This window comes from Mobula hypostoma, chromosome 18, assembly GCF_963921235.1.
Source record: "Mobula hypostoma chromosome 18, sMobHyp1.1, whole genome shotgun sequence".
Lineage (NCBI taxonomy): Eukaryota > Metazoa > Chordata > Chondrichthyes > Myliobatiformes > Myliobatidae > Mobula > Mobula hypostoma.
The window spans coordinates 12055183-12077766 of record NC_086114.1 but is presented as its reverse complement, the minus strand read 5'-3'; the positions used below and the strand labels follow the sequence as shown (position 1 = coordinate 12077766).

The 22584-nt window shown below is 37.8% G+C and overlaps 1 protein-coding gene and 1 long non-coding RNA gene across 2 annotated transcripts in view; one reads left to right on the top strand and one right to left on the bottom strand.

Moving 5' to 3' along the window:
- Window positions 1–4446: 4446 nt before the first annotated feature.
- Window positions 4447–22191, top strand: rcn2 (reticulocalbin 2). Its single transcript, XM_063070455.1, has 8 exons — window positions 4447–4589; window positions 7037–7217; window positions 8594–8699; window positions 9055–9251; window positions 12634–12747; window positions 14297–14393; window positions 16333–16475; window positions 19627–22191. Exons 2-8 carry the CDS (start codon window positions 7068–7070, stop codon window positions 19777–19779), a joined length of 960 nt encoding a protein of 319 aa, XP_062926525.1. The 5' UTR covers window positions 4447–4589; window positions 7037–7067; the 3' UTR covers window positions 19780–22191.
- The window catches only part of LOC134358336 (uncharacterized), a 32148-nt gene continuing 18272 nt past the window's right edge, over window positions 8709–22584 (bottom strand). Inside the window, exons 2-3 of the long non-coding RNA XR_010020858.1 lie at window positions 12316–12489; window positions 8709–8902 (exon numbers count right to left, since the gene is read on the bottom strand). This is a non-coding gene — a long non-coding RNA (uncharacterized LOC134358336). The remainder of the gene's footprint in view (window positions 8903–12315; window positions 12490–22584) is intronic.

Sequence of the window (22584 nt, the reverse complement as noted above, 5' to 3'; positions counted from 1 at the left end):
AGAAGAATAGAGATGGCAAAAGATACCTTTACGAGAATGAAGAGTATACTCACCAATACTCTAGGCATGACAACCCGCCTTAGAGTACTGAAATGTTACGTTTATCCAGTTATGTTATATGGCTCAGAATGTTGGACAACATCTAGTAACATGAGGAAATGAATTGTAGCAGCAGAGATGTGGTTTTTGAGGAGGGTGCAAAGAATATCATGAATGAAACGAATATATAACAAGGTTGTCGTGAACAGAGCAAACACAGAGAGAAATAATGTATGAGATCATGAAAAGGCAATGTAACTTCATTGGATATGTGATTAGGAAAGAGGAGTGAGAATGCACGGTAATTATGGGAAAGACTGAAGGGAAGAAAGCAAGAGAAAGACAAAGACAAATGATGATGGGGACAGCAGCCAGAGAACTGGAAATGAATACCAATGAATTGATCCACTTGACCCGAAACGAGTGTGTGGGTCATGGCACATGATGATGATGATGATGCAGTATATAACCCTGAAATTCGTTTACCACACAGATAGTCACAAAGCAAAGAAGAACGATGAAACCAACCCACCTGAACAAAACATCAAACACACCTCCCCATGCACAAAAAATCATGCAAACAGCAACAAAAAAAGTGAAAACTGAGTATATTAAACACAAAATCAAAAGGCATATTTCATTTCAGCTCAATGTTCATTATCTGCAGGCTACCCCGATTCAAAAATTGCCCAAAAGTAGTAACAAGAAAGAGAGGACCAGAACTAGAACACATCATAAACCTGAGAGTCCAAATCTACAATTAGCGTTGATTAAACCATACTCCGGCCCCATCCACTGACAGCATCAAGGGAGAGAGAGCTCTCTTGGCCTTCACCCTGTCTTGTGCAGCTGGATCCTGGACTTCCTGACAGATCGCCTGCAGGTGGTAAGGGCGGGCCCCTTAGGGCTGTGTCCTAAGCCCCTCTGGCACTCAACACTGGAGCCCCTCAGGGCTGTGCCCTAAACCCCCTCCTTTACTCCCCATGTACCGATGACTGTGTGGTCACCCACATCACCAAGGATCTCACTTGGTCTGTACGTACTGGCTGTGGTGAAAAAAGCACAACAGCGCCTCTTTCACCTCAGAAGGTTGAAGAGGTTTGGCACGAGTCTCCATATCCCAAGGACTTTCTGCAGGGGCATAATTGAAAGCATTCTGACTGGCTGCATCACTGCCTGGTATGGGAACTGTACCTCCCTCAATCGCAGGACTCCGCAGAGAGTGGTGCGGACAGCCCAGTGCATCTGTGGATGTGAGCTTCCCACTATTCAGGACATTTACAGAGACAGGTGTGTAAAAAGGGCCCGAAGGATCATTGGGGACCTGAGTCAACCCAATCACAAACTGTTCCAGCTGCTACCATCTGGGAAATAGTACCACAGCATAAAAGCCAGGACCAACAGACTCCGGGACAGCTTCTTTCACCAGGGCATCAGACTGATTAATTCACACTGATACAATTGTATTTATATGCTATATTGACTGTACTGTTGTATATACTATTTATTACAAATTACTATAAATTGAACATTGCACATTTAGATGGAGACGTATCGTAAAGATTTTTACTCCTCGTGTATGTGAAGGATGTAAGAAATAAAGTCAATTCAATTCAATTTAAACACAAGGACTTTCCCTCAGGAACAACGAATGAGAGACCGCTACATGCAGACACATTCTCCGGCAGCAACTTGCGAGAGGCTGGTAGAACACTCACTTGTCCTCTACACCTACCTCAATGATCTCAGCCTTCCTCAACACTTTCATTAACAAGAAATGAAGTCATTCATGGGCTTGTGTCCTGTCCCCTGGGTCCCTAGCCTCCATGCTGCATGCTTTAGTCACAGCCTTGTAGTACTTTTTTGGAGATGGCAAAGTGCCAGATCATCCGATCAGCCTGAAATTATGCCACCAGATCACCCAACTGGCCCGAAATCACACCACCAGATCACCTGATTGGCCCAAAATCACACCGCCAGGTCACCCGATTGGCCCGAAATCACAGCACCAGAATGCAGATACCAGACACTAACAGCAGCAGAACATTATCTGAAATATAAAAGACAATTAAAAGAAGTGAAAGGAATTGTTTCGTGACCCATTTTGAGGATGTTGCTCTTGGTAGCGTTGTTCGCTGGTGCCATAAGTAACACATTTCACTGAGGAGGAGGAGAAGCTGGCGGCGCGATGCAGCGCGCAACGGCCACTCCGGTGAATGATATCTGTAATCTATCAAGTAGGGTGCCGTGCACAATCCTGATTTGATGGAGACAGACATGAGAGAACGGAGGAACATCTGGAACTTCTGAAATGCCTGTCGCTGCTACTGTGTGATCCAGAATCTCTGGAGGAGAAGGCCCCGAGTCCTCGGCTTCGCTTGTTGCTTGGCGGCCGGGGCAGGGTCGAAGCACTTGGCAGATATGGTGCTTGGTGTCGGTGGCTCGAAGTTTTCGGACGGATTCAGAGTCGGCTGTGGTCAGGTGCTTCCAATGCATCAGCAGTTGTCGGCGCCTGGAGGTTTATGGCAGGGAGAGTTTCTCCCTTTTGCCGCCTGCTATCGGGACTATCGGGAGTCAATCGGAACTTTGAGACTTTTTTTTTTTAATTATGGTATTGCTTTGCACTGCTGTAACTGTATGTTATAATTATGTGGTCTTGTCAGTGTTAGGTTTGTCCTGTTTTTTTTTGTGATATCACTCCGGAGGAACATTGTATCATTTCTTAATGTATGCATTTCTAAATGACAATAGATGAGGACTGAGTGTCCTCATAATCTAATCTAATGTTTTGATGTGCATGTGACAAGTAGAGCTAATCTTTAAATCTTTACGGGCACTGCGATAACATAAGGGCAGTTTCCTCCAGGTGTTTCAGTTTCCTCCCATATGCCAAATACATGCTGTGCTGGGTGAAGGGTAATTGGCTTCAGTGAAATTGCCCCTTGTGTAGGTGTGTGACACAAGAATTGGGGGGAATGGGAATTTGAGGGGCACACTCGGGGAAAGATAGATGGGTGTTTGATATTTGGCACAGGCATGCTTCACTAAAGGACCTGTTTCCAAGCGACAAAGCAAATAAACAACAGCAAAGGTTTCTCCTTCACACCCACCCACTCGCATACATACAGAGTTCTCTTATCCCAGGACAGGCCACGTTTGGCCTCCAGTCTCCAGAGGACTTGTGGATTCACTGACCTTGGGCCTTTGACATTCCCAATGGACTCATAGAGCTTCACGGAGTTGGAACTCTAGCCTGTGTCCCTCAGCACCTACTCCTACAAACTGGAATGTGTCAGTCAGCAGCATTTGGTGATGGACACCTCCTTGCAATGGAAGACCACTATACTTCAGGAAGATCAAACTCAGCTTTCATCAAGATGATGGTCTTCCAGTCACTGTTGATATTTGCCTCTGAAAACAACTGGAAAAGTACCAAGTCCTGGGTTATTAAGCTGCTTGGTATGAATTTTACAAAGGACATTGCATCTCTTTCCTTTCTTTGTTGGAAGACACACAGTCCACAAAGGAGGGGGATGAGGACCATGAATAGTGATTGAAACTCTGGCTGTGCATGAAGGATCTGATGGGGATGGCCCTCTCAGCCAAACAAGGTCTTGGTGCTTGTTTGAGAGTTCTTGTGATGAGGCATTCTGCTAAATGACTGCAGCTGTTTTCTCTGGGAGCCATCCAAGAAGATCCGCTTTGCATATCCTGCAGCTCTTCAGGAAATTCTGCGCACACCCCTTCCTGATCCACTTGTTTTTGAAGCCAGGTGGCTTGACATGATCCAAATGAATCGAATCTTTCCTGGCAAGATGGCCAAGTATATCCTCCCATTACAAGTCTCCTTGATACTATGGATAGCCAGATCATAAACATAAGAGTTTCTGCAGATGCTGGAAATCCAGGGTAACACACACATGTTGGAGGAACTCAGCAGGTCAGGCAGCAACCACGAAGAGGAATAAACAGTTGATGTTTCAGGCTGAGACTCTTCTTCAGGATACTTCTCCCGAAGAAGGGTTTTGGCCTGAAATGTTGACTGTTTATTCATTTCCATAGATACTGCCTGAATTGCTGAGTTTCTCCTGCATTTTGTGTGTGATGCTTGGCCAAATGCTGCTTTGACTTCAAGGTTAGTTATTCTGACCTCTTTGGTCTATGCCCACCTAGGTTGTAAAATCTGGTTAAATAAATGCAAATATTTAAACACTGGTATCAACTAAACAGAAGTATACTGACTACAATATCCATTGTAAAGTGTTTCTGTAAATTTCATGAAAGGTGCTATGGAACTAGAAGTATTTAAATACTAACAATGATCACAAGAATGCCAATATAAAGTGTCTTTAACCTGAGCTTCACGTTCACCCACAAAGATTATGACAAAGGGTTTCTGATGTGCAGATTGAGTCGTTGAGGTGCTGCGCCCCCTGTCGGTCTCCAGGGCGAGGTGCCGGTTTGCCGTTGCCGGAAATGACGCTAGGAGCGCGCTGCCGCGCGCCGGCGAGTGGGCGAACCGTTGGTTGGCAGTAAGGAGAGCGGCTGAGGTAAGATGGAGAGGGGCAATGATTTGGTTTAATGTGAGGCTTGGGTTCACCTCAGCCACGTTTCCCCCCAACTGCGATCTCCTGCCTTCTGTAGGCTTAGTGACAGGAGGCAGCAACAGCTAGAGATGGAAAGCAGTAAGATCTGGATAACCTCTCGAACAGTTGCTGAAGCCCCCTCCCCCCGAATTAGAACCAACAGTGTTCAAAAATATATATTTTTTGTCATAAAAATACTTTTCTTGTTCAGAGATGTTTTGAAAAAGTGTTAATAAATTGTGAGAAATGTAATTTTTACAAAGTAAGTTTGCAGTTGTTTCTGTAAATACTTCAGAAAATGTAATTTCTATGTCCGTCCCTAAAATAAGATTTATATAAAGTTGTAATCTTATCTCAGCATCTGATATCTGTTGTAACTATTGGCAGGTTTATAGTATGTTATCAATATTATAGTGTACAGAGCCACTTAATACAAACATTTACAGTTATGACTTGTGCAGGACAATAACGTATATTGTACTGACAACTACAAACAGAAAATAATCTTTTTAACTGAGTCCTAAACGTGCTTTAGGGCTGAATGGTTAGAGGCTGAACATTTCATCGTGTAAAAACATGTTTTTCTAAAAATAAACTTTTCCATGTGTTTCAAATCATGTATCTTGTGTAAATGTGCTTTTTTGATATTGACATTGAGAACGTTCAGAGTTGGTAATTTCAATTCTGATTTATATGAAATTTTTGGCTCTGTGTTTGCATAATGAACTGGCTATGCAAGAGATGCAATGTAAGAAATGTGTAGAAGATGTTTTGGGCACATCTGCTGTTCTACTGGGATATGTAATTTAAAAGTAGAATTTATGGAACTTTGTTTTTCTTTTGGAAAAAATCAGCTGTTTTCCAATGTCAGGAAGGAATGGAAAATTTACCACATCAGCCAGCCTACAGGATTTCCGAAACACTAGCCACTAATTGAGATCAAAATTCACCTTCTTACAACAATTAACATTGTCGCAGTAAAGAGTCACTTCCAGTGATAGGCACTTCACTTACATAGAGAAATGCCTGCTAATTATGCATTATTTGATGAATTATGTCAGGAGCTGCTGACACTTAGCCATGGCCGCATCTGTCTGTGGAACCCTGTCTCAGCAGCAATTGGAGCCTTAAGATGAGAAGGGAAAAACACGAGGACCTAATTTTGGTTTATGTTAATAAGCTAATACTGTCTTTCACATCGGTCACCTTTATTGGAAATAATAAGTGATGTAATTTATTGGCATTCTATATAAGAAAAAATGAAAGAGTGGCATGAAATTTTCTCTTTGTGACCATTTTTAACTTTACAGTAAATATTGCTATGTTTGTCTTAAATTGTACATATCCAATGCAAACTGTTTAACTGAATGCCAAAAGTCACGCTTTTCTCCAATGATTTGCTTATAATCCAGGCAAACATTCACTTGGTTCAAATTTGGCTTTGTGTTTGAAAGTTGTGACATGGCAATACCTCCAGGCAAACAGTCAATCTTCATTTTATTGTGCCAAGTCTTTCAAACCTTATGGAAATTGCCATTATGCAAATCCATGTACAGTAGCTGTTACTAAATTAATTCTAAACTGTACAATGGCAAGCAGAAAAGCAGCAACTATCGTAACAGTTAACAATAAACTTGAATGTGAACTTGAACCAGACCATTTACTCCCAAAAAAAGAAGTTTGAAATCTTTATCCAGTTTCCTAAATCTGGGGTTCCCAACCTGGGCTCTATAGATCCCTGGATTAATGGTAAAGCTCCATGGCATAAAAAAGGTTAGGAGCCCCTGTCCTTAGTGGAGACATAACCCTTACCTTGTTAAGTTTCCATTTGAAAGGTTGAGTTATACTGGACAATTAGCGGATAATTTGAAGAGGGTTTCCTTAAGTTATATATGAGTCCCAAGAAATTTATAAATATGATCCTGAGACAAGAGTCACTATTTTATAATGCAAAGTAAATTTGGTTTTCAATGTATAGTATAATGCCATCTCTTTCATTTTGCCTCTCTGTTCTTGACTTTTGTCTGGTAGTTGTAGCTGAAATCCTTTTATGTATTTTTTCTAAACCAATCCAAAGATATGTATTTAAAGATGACAGAAATCCTTCAGACATGAAACTGGCAACTCCTGTAATCCAATCTCAGTAGTGAGCAACAATCATTGAGGGATCTCTGTATTTTTGAAGTTTTTCTCTTTTCTCTCGTTAAATAGTGGATAAAGAATTGTGAATTTGAATCCTAACAGTTGCATCAGTTTGTATACATCATTAGTCAACAACTAACGCAAATACCAACATGAAAGTTTATTTTCAAGTCCAATTGTGATTAAGGGTAACACTTGTTATAATTCTTAGAAATTATTAGCACAAATGAAATCTAAATGTGAACTGACGCATTTTAATTCTTCTGCAGCTACTCACAAAGCTGAGGCTAACTTGACAACATGCAGTTACAAGTGTTTGTGGGCTATAGTCTTGTTGTGATGTGCTTTGCGCACGTTCATCATAAACATGGGTCAGTCAATGATGAAGACCACTATGTGGATGATGAGCATAATCCGGACTTCGATAGGGACATCCTTCTTGGCAGAGAGGTAGGAAGTTTCATTCAGTCCTTTTGACCTGTCCAAATGTAACAGGGAGAAAGCTGTAAAATTAATTAAGAATTTTGTTAATCTTGATATGATTTTTGTTCTTAAAAATCTATCCTGGTCTTTACTAATTTTCCCAATTTCCTTTCCCATAATGACAACTTGATTGATACACAAAAAAATGATTGAGAATTTGGAAGCTAAAGCAAGTTCAAGGCAAATCTGAAAACTTGACCTGTCTTCCTGAATCTAATGACAACAAAAATAGAGGAGAACCTGTTCTAAGAAAGATAAATTATAAATGGTTTTTAACTATTGTTTTCATAAATCATTTCAGGTATCAATTGCTTTTCTTTTTCTGTGTTTGACTTGCATGGAACAGACACTGGGGAACTAAAATTTCATATTTTTTCTCATTGCAGTCACTTGGAAAGAAAGCTTTCTATTTTGATCTTGCCATGTTAATAATTATAATTAAAACTTCATTCTGACTGACTTTAGCTCTAGAAGAGCCCTATCTCATTTGATCTTAAAACTTAAATTTCTAATCCTGTTTGATACTGCTTACTGGCTTGGAAAGCTAGTGGGAATCAGGTGCAGTTGGATACATTACAACCAGTGATATTTCAGGTAGCAAAATGCTTCCAAAGGTGCTAACATATTAAATGATGAAATCACGTATTTTTCATTTCTGATTGAAAAATAATTTTCTTGAAACTTTATGTTTTTAATAAATCAGTAGTGCTAGTGGCCCAGGCCACAATTATATTGGTTTATTTGGTTACATCTCAATTGGCCCAGAATAAATGAGCCATAATTAACAACCAAAGGTACTGGGGTGTTCCGAAAGTTCTGTGTTGCCCATCCAAGAGTGGAAACTCATGATATCTAAGTCTGCACTTGTGCTCAATATAGTTCATTCTAACAATCTCTGAACAAAGGTTGTTAAGGAAGATCAAAGCGAAGTTACTGTGGATTGCGAATAAGTAGCCTTGACAGCTCTATGAGCAATACACCAATTATATATAAAGTGGGAATTTCCCAACTTTAATGCTTTTGTGGTATTCTGATCATTGTCCTGTTTATCTGCCCAGGAGAAATAATTTTTCCAGCTGGCTACCAGTTTTTCGATATTGTTTTTGTTCTAACTTTCCCATTTCACTTTTAGTGTTTTTCATTCACAGAAAACAACATAATATCTACTCCGTTTTGATGTAAAAACAAACACACCAAAATGAAGTTCAAGTGTAAAGTATAAATTATATGTATACCTCATGGACTTCTGAGGGGACTTCATTCTCATTTTTACTCATATATAAATGATTGATTGGAGTTTTGTCAAATATAAGGTGTTTGTCTAATTTATTATTCTTACCTAGAATGAAGTAGACGAGTTTGCCAAACTGACACCTGAGGAGCAACAGTCCCGGCTCCAATCTCTTATCAAGAAGATGGATACCGATTCAGATGGCTTCATAACCAAAGGTGCAAAGATGTTTAATTATCACTCATAACGAGTAATAAAGTTGACTTAATTTTCTTTGCAGAAACAAGTTCATTTTTGAATTATGTATCTTCTTTGAAGTGATTCTGTAATACTCTGGAACTTTCTCTGAGACATCAGTCTTGTGCAAATGATTTTTCACGCTACTTCACGCTACAGGCAGATCATGTTCTTGCACAGACACCTTTTAGAAAGCAAATATTTAAAACTATGATAAGTGTTCTGAATGAAAGAAATATATACAGTAAGTTTCTGTTCACACTGAAAAGGTGTGTAAATTGTAACTCAAAATGGCAAAGCTTCACTTTCTTCACATGTCACTCTTGCTTGTTACAGATGAGCTCAGTGCATGGATTCAGCAGTCGTTCAGACATTATGCCACAGAGGAGAGCAAAGAACAGTTTCCACAGCATGATCTAGATGGCAATGGAATGGTTACTTGGGAAGAGTATAACATTCATAGTTATGACCGAATGCTGAATTTTGATGAGAGTACCCCAGTGGAAGATGAAGAAGAAGAATCTCTCAAACAGGTGAGCATAGCAGGCCGAGTATAGTTTTCAACCAGAAAATAATTTTTTCTTCATATCTAATTTATAGGGATACTGATTAAGTTTCAGAATTAAAACTAGTAAATTGTTATTTACTATGATTTCCTTCTCATTACTGTCATCAGGGAGGAGGTACAGTAGCCTGAAGACCCACACTCAATAATTTGGGAACAGGTTCTTCCCCTCCACCAGATTTCTGAACAATCCATGAACACTATCTCATTATTCCTTTTTTACAGTATTTATTTTAGTAATTTATATTAATTTTTATGTCTTTGCACTGTAGTGCTACTGCATAACATCAAATTTCAGGTTATTTAACTCAGTGATAATAATCCTGATTTTTTAGCTTTGTGTAGTCATTTTCAGTGTTTTACTTATTTTCTATCCCAAGTATTGTTCTGAATATCACCTATTCTGGCATAAATCTGGAATTCAGAACTAATTTGCCTGGACTATATAATGGGGGAGTAAGGGAATATGTGATCTATAGAAAACATGACGGCTAAGAATGGCATCAGGAGTTTACGTTCTACAGTACAACAATGCAACGGGAAGTCAATACGTTTGACTGGGAAGTGATAACGTGCAATCTTGTGTGTAGTGGAGTCATGAAGGAAAAGTGATAAACACACAGAATGGGATCTTTTACTTGAAGTAGAGAGGATAGACAACTTAAATCTTAGCTAAAAGTTGGTTTCTCTGGCCATGCAGCATTTTGATAAATTGCTGGGTAATAACCTGACATTTCTCTTAACTGTTGTACTTAAATGGAATTTCAAATCTTAAGAAATATGAGCATTATCACTGCACTAACGATTACACCATGTTGACATTTTAAAATGTCTTTGTTACTGATTAATCACAATGCAAACTTTCATTATTTGCTTCTGATGATCCAGTTAAACTTTTTTGAGTTACTACTAACATTTTGCCCTCATGAAAATGTATCTCATTTTCTATCTTTCTTCATATATATTTAATCTTTTATACCTTGTGTCATTTCAGCAAATTTTAATTTCTATCGTTTTCATATCCCTTTCTTTAAGAAGTATCTGCAGTGATCCAAATATGAGTCTTCATGCAGGATTCCCTAAAAGTCAGTTTGTAGGTTGAGTTGGTGGTGAGGAAGGCAAATGTGGTGTTAGCATTCATTTCGAGAGAACTCGAATATAAAAACAAGGATGGAATGTTGAGTCTTTATAAAGCACTGGTAAGGCCTTACTTGGAGTATTGTGAACAACTTTGAGCCCTTTATCTAAGAAATAACGTGCTGACGTTGGAGAGGGTTCAAAGGAGGTTCATGAGAATGATTCCAATATTGAAAGACTTGTCATATGAGGAGCATTTGATGGCTGTGGGCCTCTACTCACTGGAATGAGGGATGACCTCATTGTAGCCTATTGAACGTTGAAAAGCCTAGATAAAGTGGACGTGGAGAGGATGTTTCTTATGGTTCTAAGACCAGAAGGCACAACCTCAGAATAGAGAGTTGTCCTTTTAGAACAGAGATAAGGAATTTCAAAATCTTAAAACACATTCGACTTCATACATTAAAACAAAATGCGAGAAGGAAGGAGGAATAATAATATCTGGGGAAGACTGGACAATAATATGGAGGTATCAATGGAAGTGTACCAGTTCACAGAAATGGAGGGAGTTCGGGTGGAAAAACTTGATAAGATATTTTATTACACCCTCTCAGAAATCCCATTATGATAGTAACCCCCTTGTTTGCTGGAGAAGTTGTGGAAATCAAAATGCAAACCATTATCATATTTTCTGGGAATGCCCCGTTATCAAAGACTATTGGAGTGGGATACATAATGCCCTACAAGGCATCTTTAAATGTGAAATACCCTTAGAGAGTAAGACCATATATTTTGGATATATACTTCAAGAATGGTTGAAAAGAGATAAATATCTAATGAATATACTGCTGGTGGCTGGTAAAAAGACCCTGACCAGGAAATGGTTATCACAGGAAGAGCCCAACTTTAAATGTATGGATGGAAATTACAATGGATATTTACAAAATGGAGAAGATAACAGCATCTGTTAATCATAAGTTGGAACAATTTGATTCATACTGGGAAAAATGGTTTAACTACATAACACCTCATAGGCCTGATTTTATTCTCACAAGTCAATGAATATGTTGTAAAAAAAAGATCACTCCCTACTTTGTACATAGTTTTCTTCTTTCGATTGTTCTTCCTTTCCTCTCCTTTCTATAAGTGTTAACCTCAGATAAATATTACGTGGAGATTTGTGACAAATATGATTATATGATATATATGTACAGAATTTGAAATACATCTTATGGAAATGTTTGTTTGATGATGAACTTCAATAAAAAATTAATTACCAAAAAAAAAGAAGGAATTTCATTAGCCAGAGGGTGGTGAATCTGTGGAATTCATTGCCACAGGCATCTGTGGAGGCCAAGTCATTGGGTATATTTAAGGCAGAGGTTGATAGATTCTTGATTGGTCAGGGCATGAAGAGATACAGAAAGAAGGCTGGAGATTTGGGCTGAGAGGGAAAATGGATCAGTGGTGATGAAATGACAGAGCAGATTTGATAATCCAGATGACATTTTTTTTCACACAGAGAGTGGGGAGTGTGCAGAATGCACTGCCAGCAGCGGTGGAAGTGAATACAATAGGGTCTTTTAAGAGCCTCTTAGATAGGTACAAGGGGCTTAGAAAAATAAAGGGCTATGTGCTGGGGAAATTCTAGGCAGTTTCTAGAGTAGGTTACATGGTTGGCACAATATTGTGGGCTGAAGGGCCTGTAATCTGCTGTAGATTTCTATGTTCTATGTTGACATAATTCTGCTCCTATATCTTATGGTCTTATGAATTAATTAATGTATTATTCCAAGTTCAACAATGCTTTTATAACCAGTTTCCCTGTACTTTTCAAAAAAAAATACAGCAGCCTTTTTGCATCTTTAATATCTGTTCTATCTACATTCCTATTTTTAAGATGAATATTCTTGCACCTTTACATCACTTTCCTAATGAGAATCTAATGATCTTACAGTATTCATAACTTTAGTGGTGATTTTCACAACGTGCAATTCTTCATTTTCTGGAGTGGGACATGCTGCACTGGGTTGTAAATGTGGACTTCTCAAGTCTGCCACTCCTTCAAAGCTGAGTTTTGAATAAGTTTAAAATGGATCTGAACAAACATTCCAGGTTGGTTGTAGAACCTGTTTTAGTCAAAACACAAAAAGCAAAAAGACAAATGAATTATTTACTTTGCTCATGTGGTGGTGTAACAAAATGCTTATTGAACCAAAGTAGAATCAGAAAAAGAAAATGAATCAGGTAAAAACATTTTCCTCTTTCAACAGATATTTTTGAAGGATAAAAAGCGTTTTGACAAAGCAGACATTGATGATGTACCTGGACTGTCTCTGGCAGAATTTGTTGCATTTGAACATCCTGAAGAAACTGATTATATGACGGTGGGTTAGAGTGCACCATTTCTTGTTCACAGCATAATTAAATGATTGCATTAATTTGGCAAAAGGTGTGATATTTTCTATTAAATAAGAAGGGACTCCACAAAGATCTAGTAATCTCAATGGCAAGAATTTTCCTTTATCTCATTCTTGTACCTGTTAAGCAACATTTCAATGTGCACCTGTTACCCAGGCTGATGTCATCAGACTAGTTGGACAATCTTATTCAAGAATTCAACACAAAAAGACAAGAAGCATTTTTTTCTTTAAGTAACCCAATAAATATAATGTGCTAGATCTTCCCTGGACCTGTTTTTCCACAATGGCAAACTATTCTGACGAAGCAAAGCTGGATGATCTCATTGGTCCTGGAATGTAGACTGTGATTAGACTCCAGAAGGGCTTGGAAGCCCTTAACAGTTATTGACATAAAGTAAAACTGGAGGTGAAACTTTGTCTTCTTTCAAAATTGAGGCTTTTATCTCTACATAAGAAACAATTAAAAATATTAAGATTGATGCAAGCAAAAATTAAAATAATTGAATATTGAAACTAAAATAAATTGAAATGTTTACTCTTAGAAGTAATTAAAATAATAAGGTGAAATATATTTTTAAGAATTGATCTTCTACAATGTAACATACATTGTAATATACGTTGTTTTTCCCTAATGTAGAATGGAGCACTCTCTGAGTATTTAAGAACAACACAATAAGTTGAAGGAGGTGCATGTAAGTCACTCCTTGAGAATCTCCACTGAAATTAATGTGAGGTGATTCCCTGCCTTATGCAGAGGAATCATGCCAAGATCAGATTTGGCATTTGGACTCGGTAGAGTCCAGCAAAGGCAGTGATGGATGCTGTGGCATCCATTCTTCAGTAAGTCGTAATGAGGAATATTAACCCCTTTATACAGTGTTAAAGTACTTGAATGTACATATATGAATAAGGTAGCAGTCTAACCCTAAATCTTTCTAAATTAACATCTCTCAGACGGAAGTATAGGACATAAGGAAATTACATTACACATAGAGTAGTTTTGTATTTCTAAGTAGATGGTAAAGCCATTAATATAGCTTAGTATGCTATTAAAGGGCTGGTAATGAGACTTATGATTTCCAGAGTGTATTATGGTGCGATGAATTTATTAAAACTTTAAATTCACATTAGTGTAAATGGATATAGCTGAACTTTGCTCCCTTACTGTTACAAAATCCGGGTCTGTAGCTACTAATATGTGTCAATGGTAAGTTTATTTTTTGTTTTGACAAATAAGACTAGCCTGTGGAAAGTTATGCGCCATTTGTGAATACATCAGCAACTTTAGTTATTTTGTATATACTTATAACAGGTATTAACTTGGATAATCAAGGGTACAAATTACCTGGATAAAATTCATTCTGTTAATTGAAGAATTTGTTACAGATTTATGTATACAAAGCCAGCCATTCAGGATCATATTTGATGATTAACAGCAGACCAATCAAGTATGGGTGATGTCACAACTGAGTTTAATCCTGTCCGTACAAATACTTCAATTTTCTGATTGCAGGACTACGTCATACAGGATGCTTTAGATGAACACGACCACAACAAAGACGGGTTTGTGAGCTTAGAGGAATTCCTTGGTGACTATAGGAAAGACCCAGGTTATTTGATTAACTAATATTTATAACTTCAGAATATCCAACAAAATATGCAATATCTTCTCAGTGATATAGCATAAACTATAGAAATGATTTTGTTTTGCCTATCTTATCTATTTTATCGATGTTACCACAATCATTATGTTTTTGAAGTTATCTTTTCTTTCCTTTTTCTCTTTTCCCTGTAAAGATCTATAGGCATTCAAGCTAGATTTGCCTGAGTACTATGTACTAGTCTATTGTTTTTCAAATTAACAAAAAAGTTATACACTCTGGGTCTTTTTATTTTATTGGAAACTAGCATACCCCGTTTTGCCTCAGTTCTTGGAAATGGTGTTAGAAAAGCACAGAGTAATATTTAGCTATTTATAGAGCCATTGAGTTATGCAGCATGGAAACAAGCTCATCACCACAACTCCTTCATGCTGGCCAAAGAGCCTTCCTGAGATAGTTCCATTTGGATTATGAGAACACTCAGTCCACTTTTATTGTCATTTAGAAATGCATACATGCATTAAGAAATGATACAATGTTTCTCCAGAGTGATATCACAGAAGACAAGACAGACCAAAGACTAACACTGACAGAACCACATAATTATAACATATAGTTACAGCAGTGCAAAGCAATACCATAATTTGATAAAGAACAGACCATAGGCACAGTAAAAAAAAGTCTCAAAGTCGCGAGTCGATCGACTCCTGAGTCCCCGATAGCAGGCGGCAAAAGGGAGAAACTCCCTGCCATAAACCTCCAGGCACAGTCAACTTGCCGATACCTTGGAAGCAGCCGACCACAACCGACCCTGAGTCCATCCATCTGAAAACTCTGAGCTTCCAACCAGCCTCTCCGATACAGCCTCCCGAGCGCCTTCGACCTCTTCCCGGCTGCTGAAACACGCAAAGCCGAGGATTTCGGGGCCTTCAGCTCCGGAGATTCCAGTTACCACACAGTAGCAGTGGCAGCAAAGCAGGCATTTCAAAAGTTTTCCAGATGTTCTGCTGTGTGCTCACGTCTGTCTCCATCAAGTCAGGATTGTGCACAGTCCCCTACTTGACAGATAACAGATATTCATCACTGAAGTGGCTGCGCACACTGTCGTCGCACCACCATCTTCTCCCCCCTCCCGGGAGGATAAATTTGCCTACATTTGGATCATATCCCTTTAAATCTTTCCTGTCCTTGTATCTGTCCAAATGTATTTTAAATCTTGTAATTGTACCCACCTCTACCATCTCCTCCAGTAACTCGTTTCATATATTCATCATTGTATAGAAAAACCTGTCTGATCCCCTTCAAATCTTTCCCTTTTCATCTTAAATCTATGCCCTCTAGCTTTAGACTCACCTACCCTGTCATCCATTTTATCTATGTTTATCATGATTTTATAGACTTTGTATTGCCATTCCTTAAATCTCTTTGTTCAGGGAGAAATGCCTCTGTCTATCCAGTTTCTCCTTGTAACCTAACCCCTTTAAGGCATGGCAAATCCTCCTGAATCTTTTTTGTACCCTCTCTGGCATATTCTATTTATAATACAGTAACCAGAACTGTACACAATTGTACAGGTGCAGTCTCACCAATGTTGTTTCTTGAGAAATTTCTGAGGGAGGAAGATGGGAAAATTATGTTAAGTTTCTATACAGCTGTTGCTTGTCACACATTTATATTGAGATGTTAAAAACTAAAATGAAACAGGTGTTAATCAATTACTATTGTAAGCCTATAATCTACTCAGATGTCTTAACATAATCTGATTTAATTGCAAGTCATTTATTTTGGTGACATTGAATATGAAATTAGCTTCCGTATGCTCCTTTCTCCAAAAGACTCAACATTTTCCAAAGTGCAATTTTTCTACAAAAGATAGGATTATGGTTTATTAGGATTGATCTGTGTGAGCATCTTGTCATTAATCTTATTTCTGCCTCTTGAATATAAGATTCGGATGGTGATCCAGAATGGGTCACTGTGGAAAAGGATCGGTTTGAAAATGATTACGATATTGACAAGGATGGCAAGCTTAATAAAGAGGAACTTTTGTTGTGGATTGTTCCCAACAACCAGGACATTGCACAAGATGAGGTAAAACTGCATTATAAAATATTAAGTCTGAATGATAAAATTTTTGACCTTTGAGAAGTTGTTCGATTATTACACGTAGAAAGGGTATTAAATTTAGTCAGTTTCATGCAGTATCTTATGGGTTTGCTCCAGATATGAAAATTGATGTAAGCCATCTCTGCACGGAGGCCAGGAGATGAAACAACAGGTATATGAAAAACAACAGGGTAGTTGTATTGGTGACTCATTTCCCCAATATTGACTGCCTTAGTGCCAAAGGCTTAAAGGGCAGGATTTGTTAAGTGTGTCCAAGAAGGTTGCTTGACATAGTATGTAGCTAATTCAACCAGGGAAGGGGCTATACCAGATTCGTAATGGGAAATAAGTGTGGCCGGGTGACTGGAGAGCATTTTGGAAACAGTGACTCATAACTTAATAAGTTTGCAGATAATCATGGATATAAGACAATAAGACATAGGAGCAGAATTAAGCCATTTGGCCCATCGAGTCTGCTCCACCATTCAATCATGGCTGATCCTTTTTTCCCTTCCTCAGCCCCACTCCCTGGCCTTCTCCATATAACCTTTGATGCCTTGTGACTTATCAATCTCTGCCTTAAATACACACAATGACTTGGCCTCCATAGCTGCCTGTGGTAATAAATTCTACAAAATCACCACCCTCTAGCTAAAGAAATTTCTCTGCACCTCTGTTTTAAATGGACGCCCCTCTATCCTGAGGCTGTGCACTCTTGTCCAAAACTCTCCCACCATGGGAAACATCCTTTCCACATCTACTCTCTCTAGGGTTTTCAAAATTGGAAAGGTTTCAATGAGATTTCCCCTTCATGTTTCTAAATTCCAGTGAGTCCAGCCCCAGTGCCATCAAAAGTTCCTTGTATGATAACCTTCTCGTTCCTGGAAACATCTTTGTGAACCTCCTCTGAATCCTCTCCAATGCACACCTTTTCTTAGATGAAGAGCCCAAAATTGTTGACACTAGTGAAGGTGAGGCCTCACTAGTGCCTAATAAAGCCTCAGCATCACATCCCTGCTCTTGTATTCTGGATCTTTTGAAATGAATGCTAACATTGCATTTGTCTTCCTCATCACTGACTCAACCTGCAAGTTAACCTTTAGCGTGTTCTGCACAAGGACTTCCAAGTTCCTTTGCATCCCAGATTTTTGTATTTTCTCCCCGTTTAGAAAATAGTATGCACATTTATTTCTACCACCAAGTACAGGACCATGCATTTTCCAACATTGCGTTTCATTTGCCACTTTTTTGCCCATTCTCCTAATCTGTCTAAGTCCTTCTGCAGCCTACCTGTTTCCTCAACACTACCTGTCCCTCCACCAATCTTTGTATTATCTGCAAACTTGGCAACAAAGCCATCTATTCCATCATCTAAATCATTGATATACAGCATAAAAAGAAGCGGTCCCAACATCGACCCCTGTGAAACACCACTAATCACTAGCAGCCAACCAGAAAAGGATCCTTTTATTCCCACTCACCACCTCCTACTAATCAGCCAATGCTCTAACCATGCCAGTAACTTTCCTGTAATACCATGGGCTCTTAACTTGGTAAGCGGCCTCATATGTGGCATCTTGTCGAAGGTCTTCTGAAAGTCTAAATATACAACATCCACTGCATCAACTTTATCTATCCGTCTAGTAATCTCCTCAAAGAATTCCAACAAGTTCATCAGGCAAGATTTTCCCTTAAGGAAACCATGCTGGCTTTGTTCTATCTTGTCCTGTGTCAGCAGGTACTCCATAATCTCATCCTTAACAATTGACTCCAACATCTTCCCAACCACTGAGGTCAGGCTAACTAGTCTATAATTTCCTTTCCGCTGCCTTCCTCCTATGGAGTGGCATTTGCAATTTTCCAGACCTCTGGCACCATGCCAGAGTCCAATGATTTTTGAAAGATCATTACTAATGCTACCACAGTCTCTACCGCTACCTCTTTCAGAACCCTAGGTTACAGTTCATCTGGTCCAGGGAACTTAAGTACCCTCAGGTCTTTCAGCTTTTTGAGTACCTTCTCCTTAGTAATTGCACTCTCTTCTCTTCCCTCACACCCTTCAAAATCTGGCATATTGCTAGTGTCTTCCACAGTGAAGACTGATGCAAAATAACTCATTTAGTTCATCTGCCATCTCATTGTCCCCCATTATTATTTCTTCAGCCTCATTTTCTAGTGGTCCTATATCCCCACTCTCTTCTTTTTTTTATATTTTACATATTTGTAAAAGCTTTTACTATCCACTATTCGTCTTGTCCCTCCGAATGATTCTTTTAGTTGCTCTCTGTAGGTTTTTTAAAGTTTCCTAATCCTCTATCTTTCTATTAATTTTTGCTTTGTTGTACACACTCTCTTTACTTTTACATTAGCTTTGACTTCCCTTGTCAGCCTCGGTTGATTATTTTCCATTTGAGTATTCTTCGTTTTTGGATATGGATATGACTGCACCTCAAGGAAAAATGCTAAATTGGGGAAAGGGTAAAAACAACAGCATAGGCAGAACCTGTGGAGAGTAGATTGGGAGCAGTTGTTATTGGGCAAGTCATATCTGACATGCAAGTCATTTAAAGGCCAACTGGTCAGAATTCAGGACTAGCATGTTCCTTTGAGGGAGGAAGATAGGAATGGCAAGATTCGGGAAACTTAGTTGATCAGATCAGATGAACCTTAGATGATTTGTTTTTTTTAACAAATTGTTTGTTTAAAAAAAGAAGCACGGGTAAGGATTAGGAAGCTGGAAACGGACAGGACATTTGAGGAATATACAGGAGGTAGGAGAGAACTTTAAGCAGGAAATCAGGAGGGCTAAAAATGGGGTCATGAAATGTCTTTTGTGAGTGGGATTAAATATATAAAAAAATTTTTAATATATAAAAAGTAGTATACCAAATGGCAAATGACAGGGTGTACGCAAGAGCTGGAAATTATGATTGTAGTAATTTTCTGTGTCAGCCAGAATTCTAGCAACGAAGCCACAATGCTCTAGAGTAGAGTTTTGAACTAATCACTAGGTGGTGTGCAAGAGCCAGGGAAGAATATCACTTTTGTCATACATTCAGGTATCATAGTAAACCAATTTCTGTTTACCAGGGTTTTTTTTGTCAGATTAACATTGCGAGTTTTTGCTCTTTAACAGGCTGAACATCTCATTAAAGAAATGGATACAAATGGAGATAAGAAACTCACAGAAGGAGAAATACTTGCAAATCAGGAGCTCTTCCTTAACAGTGAAGCAACTGACTATGGTAGCCAGCTACATGACAAGAAATTCTATCACGATGAACTTTAGTGCCAATAATCCTCCAATGCTAAGTTTTTTTCTGTAAATAACTAAAAAGACCACGTTCAAAGAAACTCACTGCTTGGATAAGTACTGACCAATAACGGGTATTCATAGAATAAAATACATTGTCAAATAGATTTTAACCCCATTATTCCTGTTATGTTAATATTCTTCTTTCTTGTTTCTCTTGTGTTGTCATAAAGAGATTGAGAATTCCCTAAATTATTGCAGACCCTATTGCCATGGTGAATATGTGTAGCCAATACTAAAATTGTACAGATTATAAGTAATAACTGTACCTCTTTTTCAAACTGATGTTTATATTTTTATAAAAAGTGGATCATTAACTTTCACCACCATAAGGCAGTACAGTAAATTTCAGCCTTTTCTGAATGAAGTACCTTCCCTTTTCTGATCAGTTTTAAGTTTTAAAATGTAGTACATGCAGAAGAAAAGTTCTTAAAAAAAACTACTTAGGGAAATGAGGAATGATTTCTTGTTCCCATTACCTTTGTTCTTAAATGCGGTTTAGTATGTGAATTTAGGATTTTACCACAAAAATTTAGGTATTCTCTGATAGGAAATCTCTAATAACTGGTATGGATTCTTTTAAACATCCATACTTAGCACTTAATCTGTTATTTCACTCAGCAGAGGAAAAAATGTGAACATGTCAACCACTGTAGTGGAGGTGCACTTCTAGGTTTAATTGAAGAGCATTGTTGAGGTAAACAGCATCACATCTTGTTTAATTGTGCTGAACATTATTAAGGGCTTTTGGAAATTCTGGACATAGAAATGGGGAAAGTTTATGACCCCAACAGTAACATAATTCACCTTAAAAACACAAAATTCACAAGAGCGAAAATGTTTTTGGAAATTTCCAAAGCATTTGTAAATTTAAAAATTAATTCTGGGTGAATTACTTAGTTTTAAATTTTTTTCTGAAATTGTTTATAATACATATACTGCATTAACATAGACAGCTCTGCTCTATGTTTTAATTGTTTAAAGTTACCAGTTAAGATATAAACTTACAGTGTTGCTATACATATGCTAATTTTATGATGATCCATGAAACCTGTCTTTGAATGATGTTCTTTCTTGGTTTTAGCTTTGCTGGGTAAGGGGAGGAAATAGACATTTCTTTTTGGCATTCTCCAAAATTTATTTAGTACTTCCTGATATGTATCTTATTTTTTGAAAAGAGGTGAATCCAGAACTTCGTTGCACTGTAGCCTTTTTTAGCCTCTTGATCTAATATACACAGTGCTCAGTGCTATCTATGTAATTATTTTATTTTGCTGTTATTTCAGAAGTCACAAATCAATATATTTGGTACACAGTCTACATGAGTAACAACTCAAGATTGTTAATTATTTGGTTCCTGCAGTTCGATGTTCTTGTCATTGGAGCATCCATAAATGACAATATCAATTTGCCATCTCTCCTTCCCCATGGAACTAATTAGCATGCATGACTTTTCCTGCACAGAATATTTAAAGAACAGTGCTACTGAAAATGTACACACTTTATATTTAATATTTCAGTAATTCATTAGTTCCAAATTTTTATTGAAAATGCTGCTTTTAAAACTAGAGTTCTGTTTTGTTCAGGATACGAAGTACCCCACCATCAGCATTATATCGTATAAAACTAAATTACTGTAAATGCAGCCCACTAATTAACTCATGAAATTCCAATTCAGAAATTACATTAATAATAGATATTAATGTGGTTCACTCTAAAATTTAAAGAATAAAAATTTGTCGAAGATGTAGTAATTAACCTAGGTGTCCCTGAACTTGCCTATTTTTAAAAAAAATTCAATATCAAGCATTTGCTATTCCTCCTTGTAATCTTAATATTCCTCCACTTTTATCAGGGTGACTTACAACGAGGTGATTTTTTAACATTAATTTATGTGGTTGTTTGCTTAAATATTCCATACCAACTTCTTATAGTAACCAACACTGCTTTTGAAGGCTTACCAACTGTATAGACATTGAACTGTGCAAAACATTAATGAAGTATAATGAAACAGTAAAGGTCTACATTGATAAACAACACTTGGGGGAAAAATATGAAGAACACTAAGATAAGTCACTTTGTAAAGTTAGTCACTTTAAACTGCAAAGTGAATGTTACTACTTTATAACAGCAGCAACTGTTTGTTGGAGCTGCAATTTAATGTGTGATCAATGAAGTAATCAATACTTCCGAGTTCTTTTTTCTGACTAATACCTTGTTAGTTTTTCACTGAAGTTAAGGAAATGCTTCCTTTTATAATGTTACGGTACATTTTGAATAGTTTTGTACCTTCCTAGTTTACAACCAAAATATCAACATGACTGTCTTAAGTCAATAACACTACAACTTGTATTTTAAGATTAGATATTTGATTAAACTTCAATTAAAATCCTGTTTGTTTTTCTCTTCTTGTGTCATGCTTTAGAATTTATTTTAATTATTATTTTCTTCATTGATGAATCAAACCCAGAAGGTTATCCTGTTTTTATCTGAACCACTGTTAATTTCTTTTTGCTTTGAGTGTGCTGAGTTCTGAACTCAGTGAAGGTAGAACTATTTGTGATGGGGGTAATATAAAGAGCATTGTTGGAAAGCAGTAAGCACAACAGGTGGGTTTCTGCAATGAACAGAATAAAACTAGCCTGAAAAATACCAATGCCTCAAAGATCTCCCAAACATCAGCAATACTAAGGTAGGTATCATCAATAGTACACAGCAAACTTTTTTGTATTTATTCACTCACGAATAGTGAGCATCTTTGGCAAGGGTAATATATGTAAT

What these genes read in the sequence shown, in the direction of transcription:
- rcn2 (XM_063070455.1), top strand. Translation starts at nt 7,068, where the DNA reads ATGCAGTTACAAGTGTTTGTGGGCTATAGTCTTGTTGTGATGTGCTTT. An exon ending in AAGAAACTGATTATATGACG is followed by an intron (nt 12,748 to 14,296) that starts GTGGGTTAGAGT and finishes TTCTGATTGCAG; the next exon opens with GACTACGTCATACAGGATGC. An exon ending in AGGACATTGCACAAGATGAG is followed by an intron (nt 16,476 to 19,626) that starts GTAAAACTGCAT and finishes GCTCTTTAACAG; the next exon opens with GCTGAACATCTCATTAAAGA.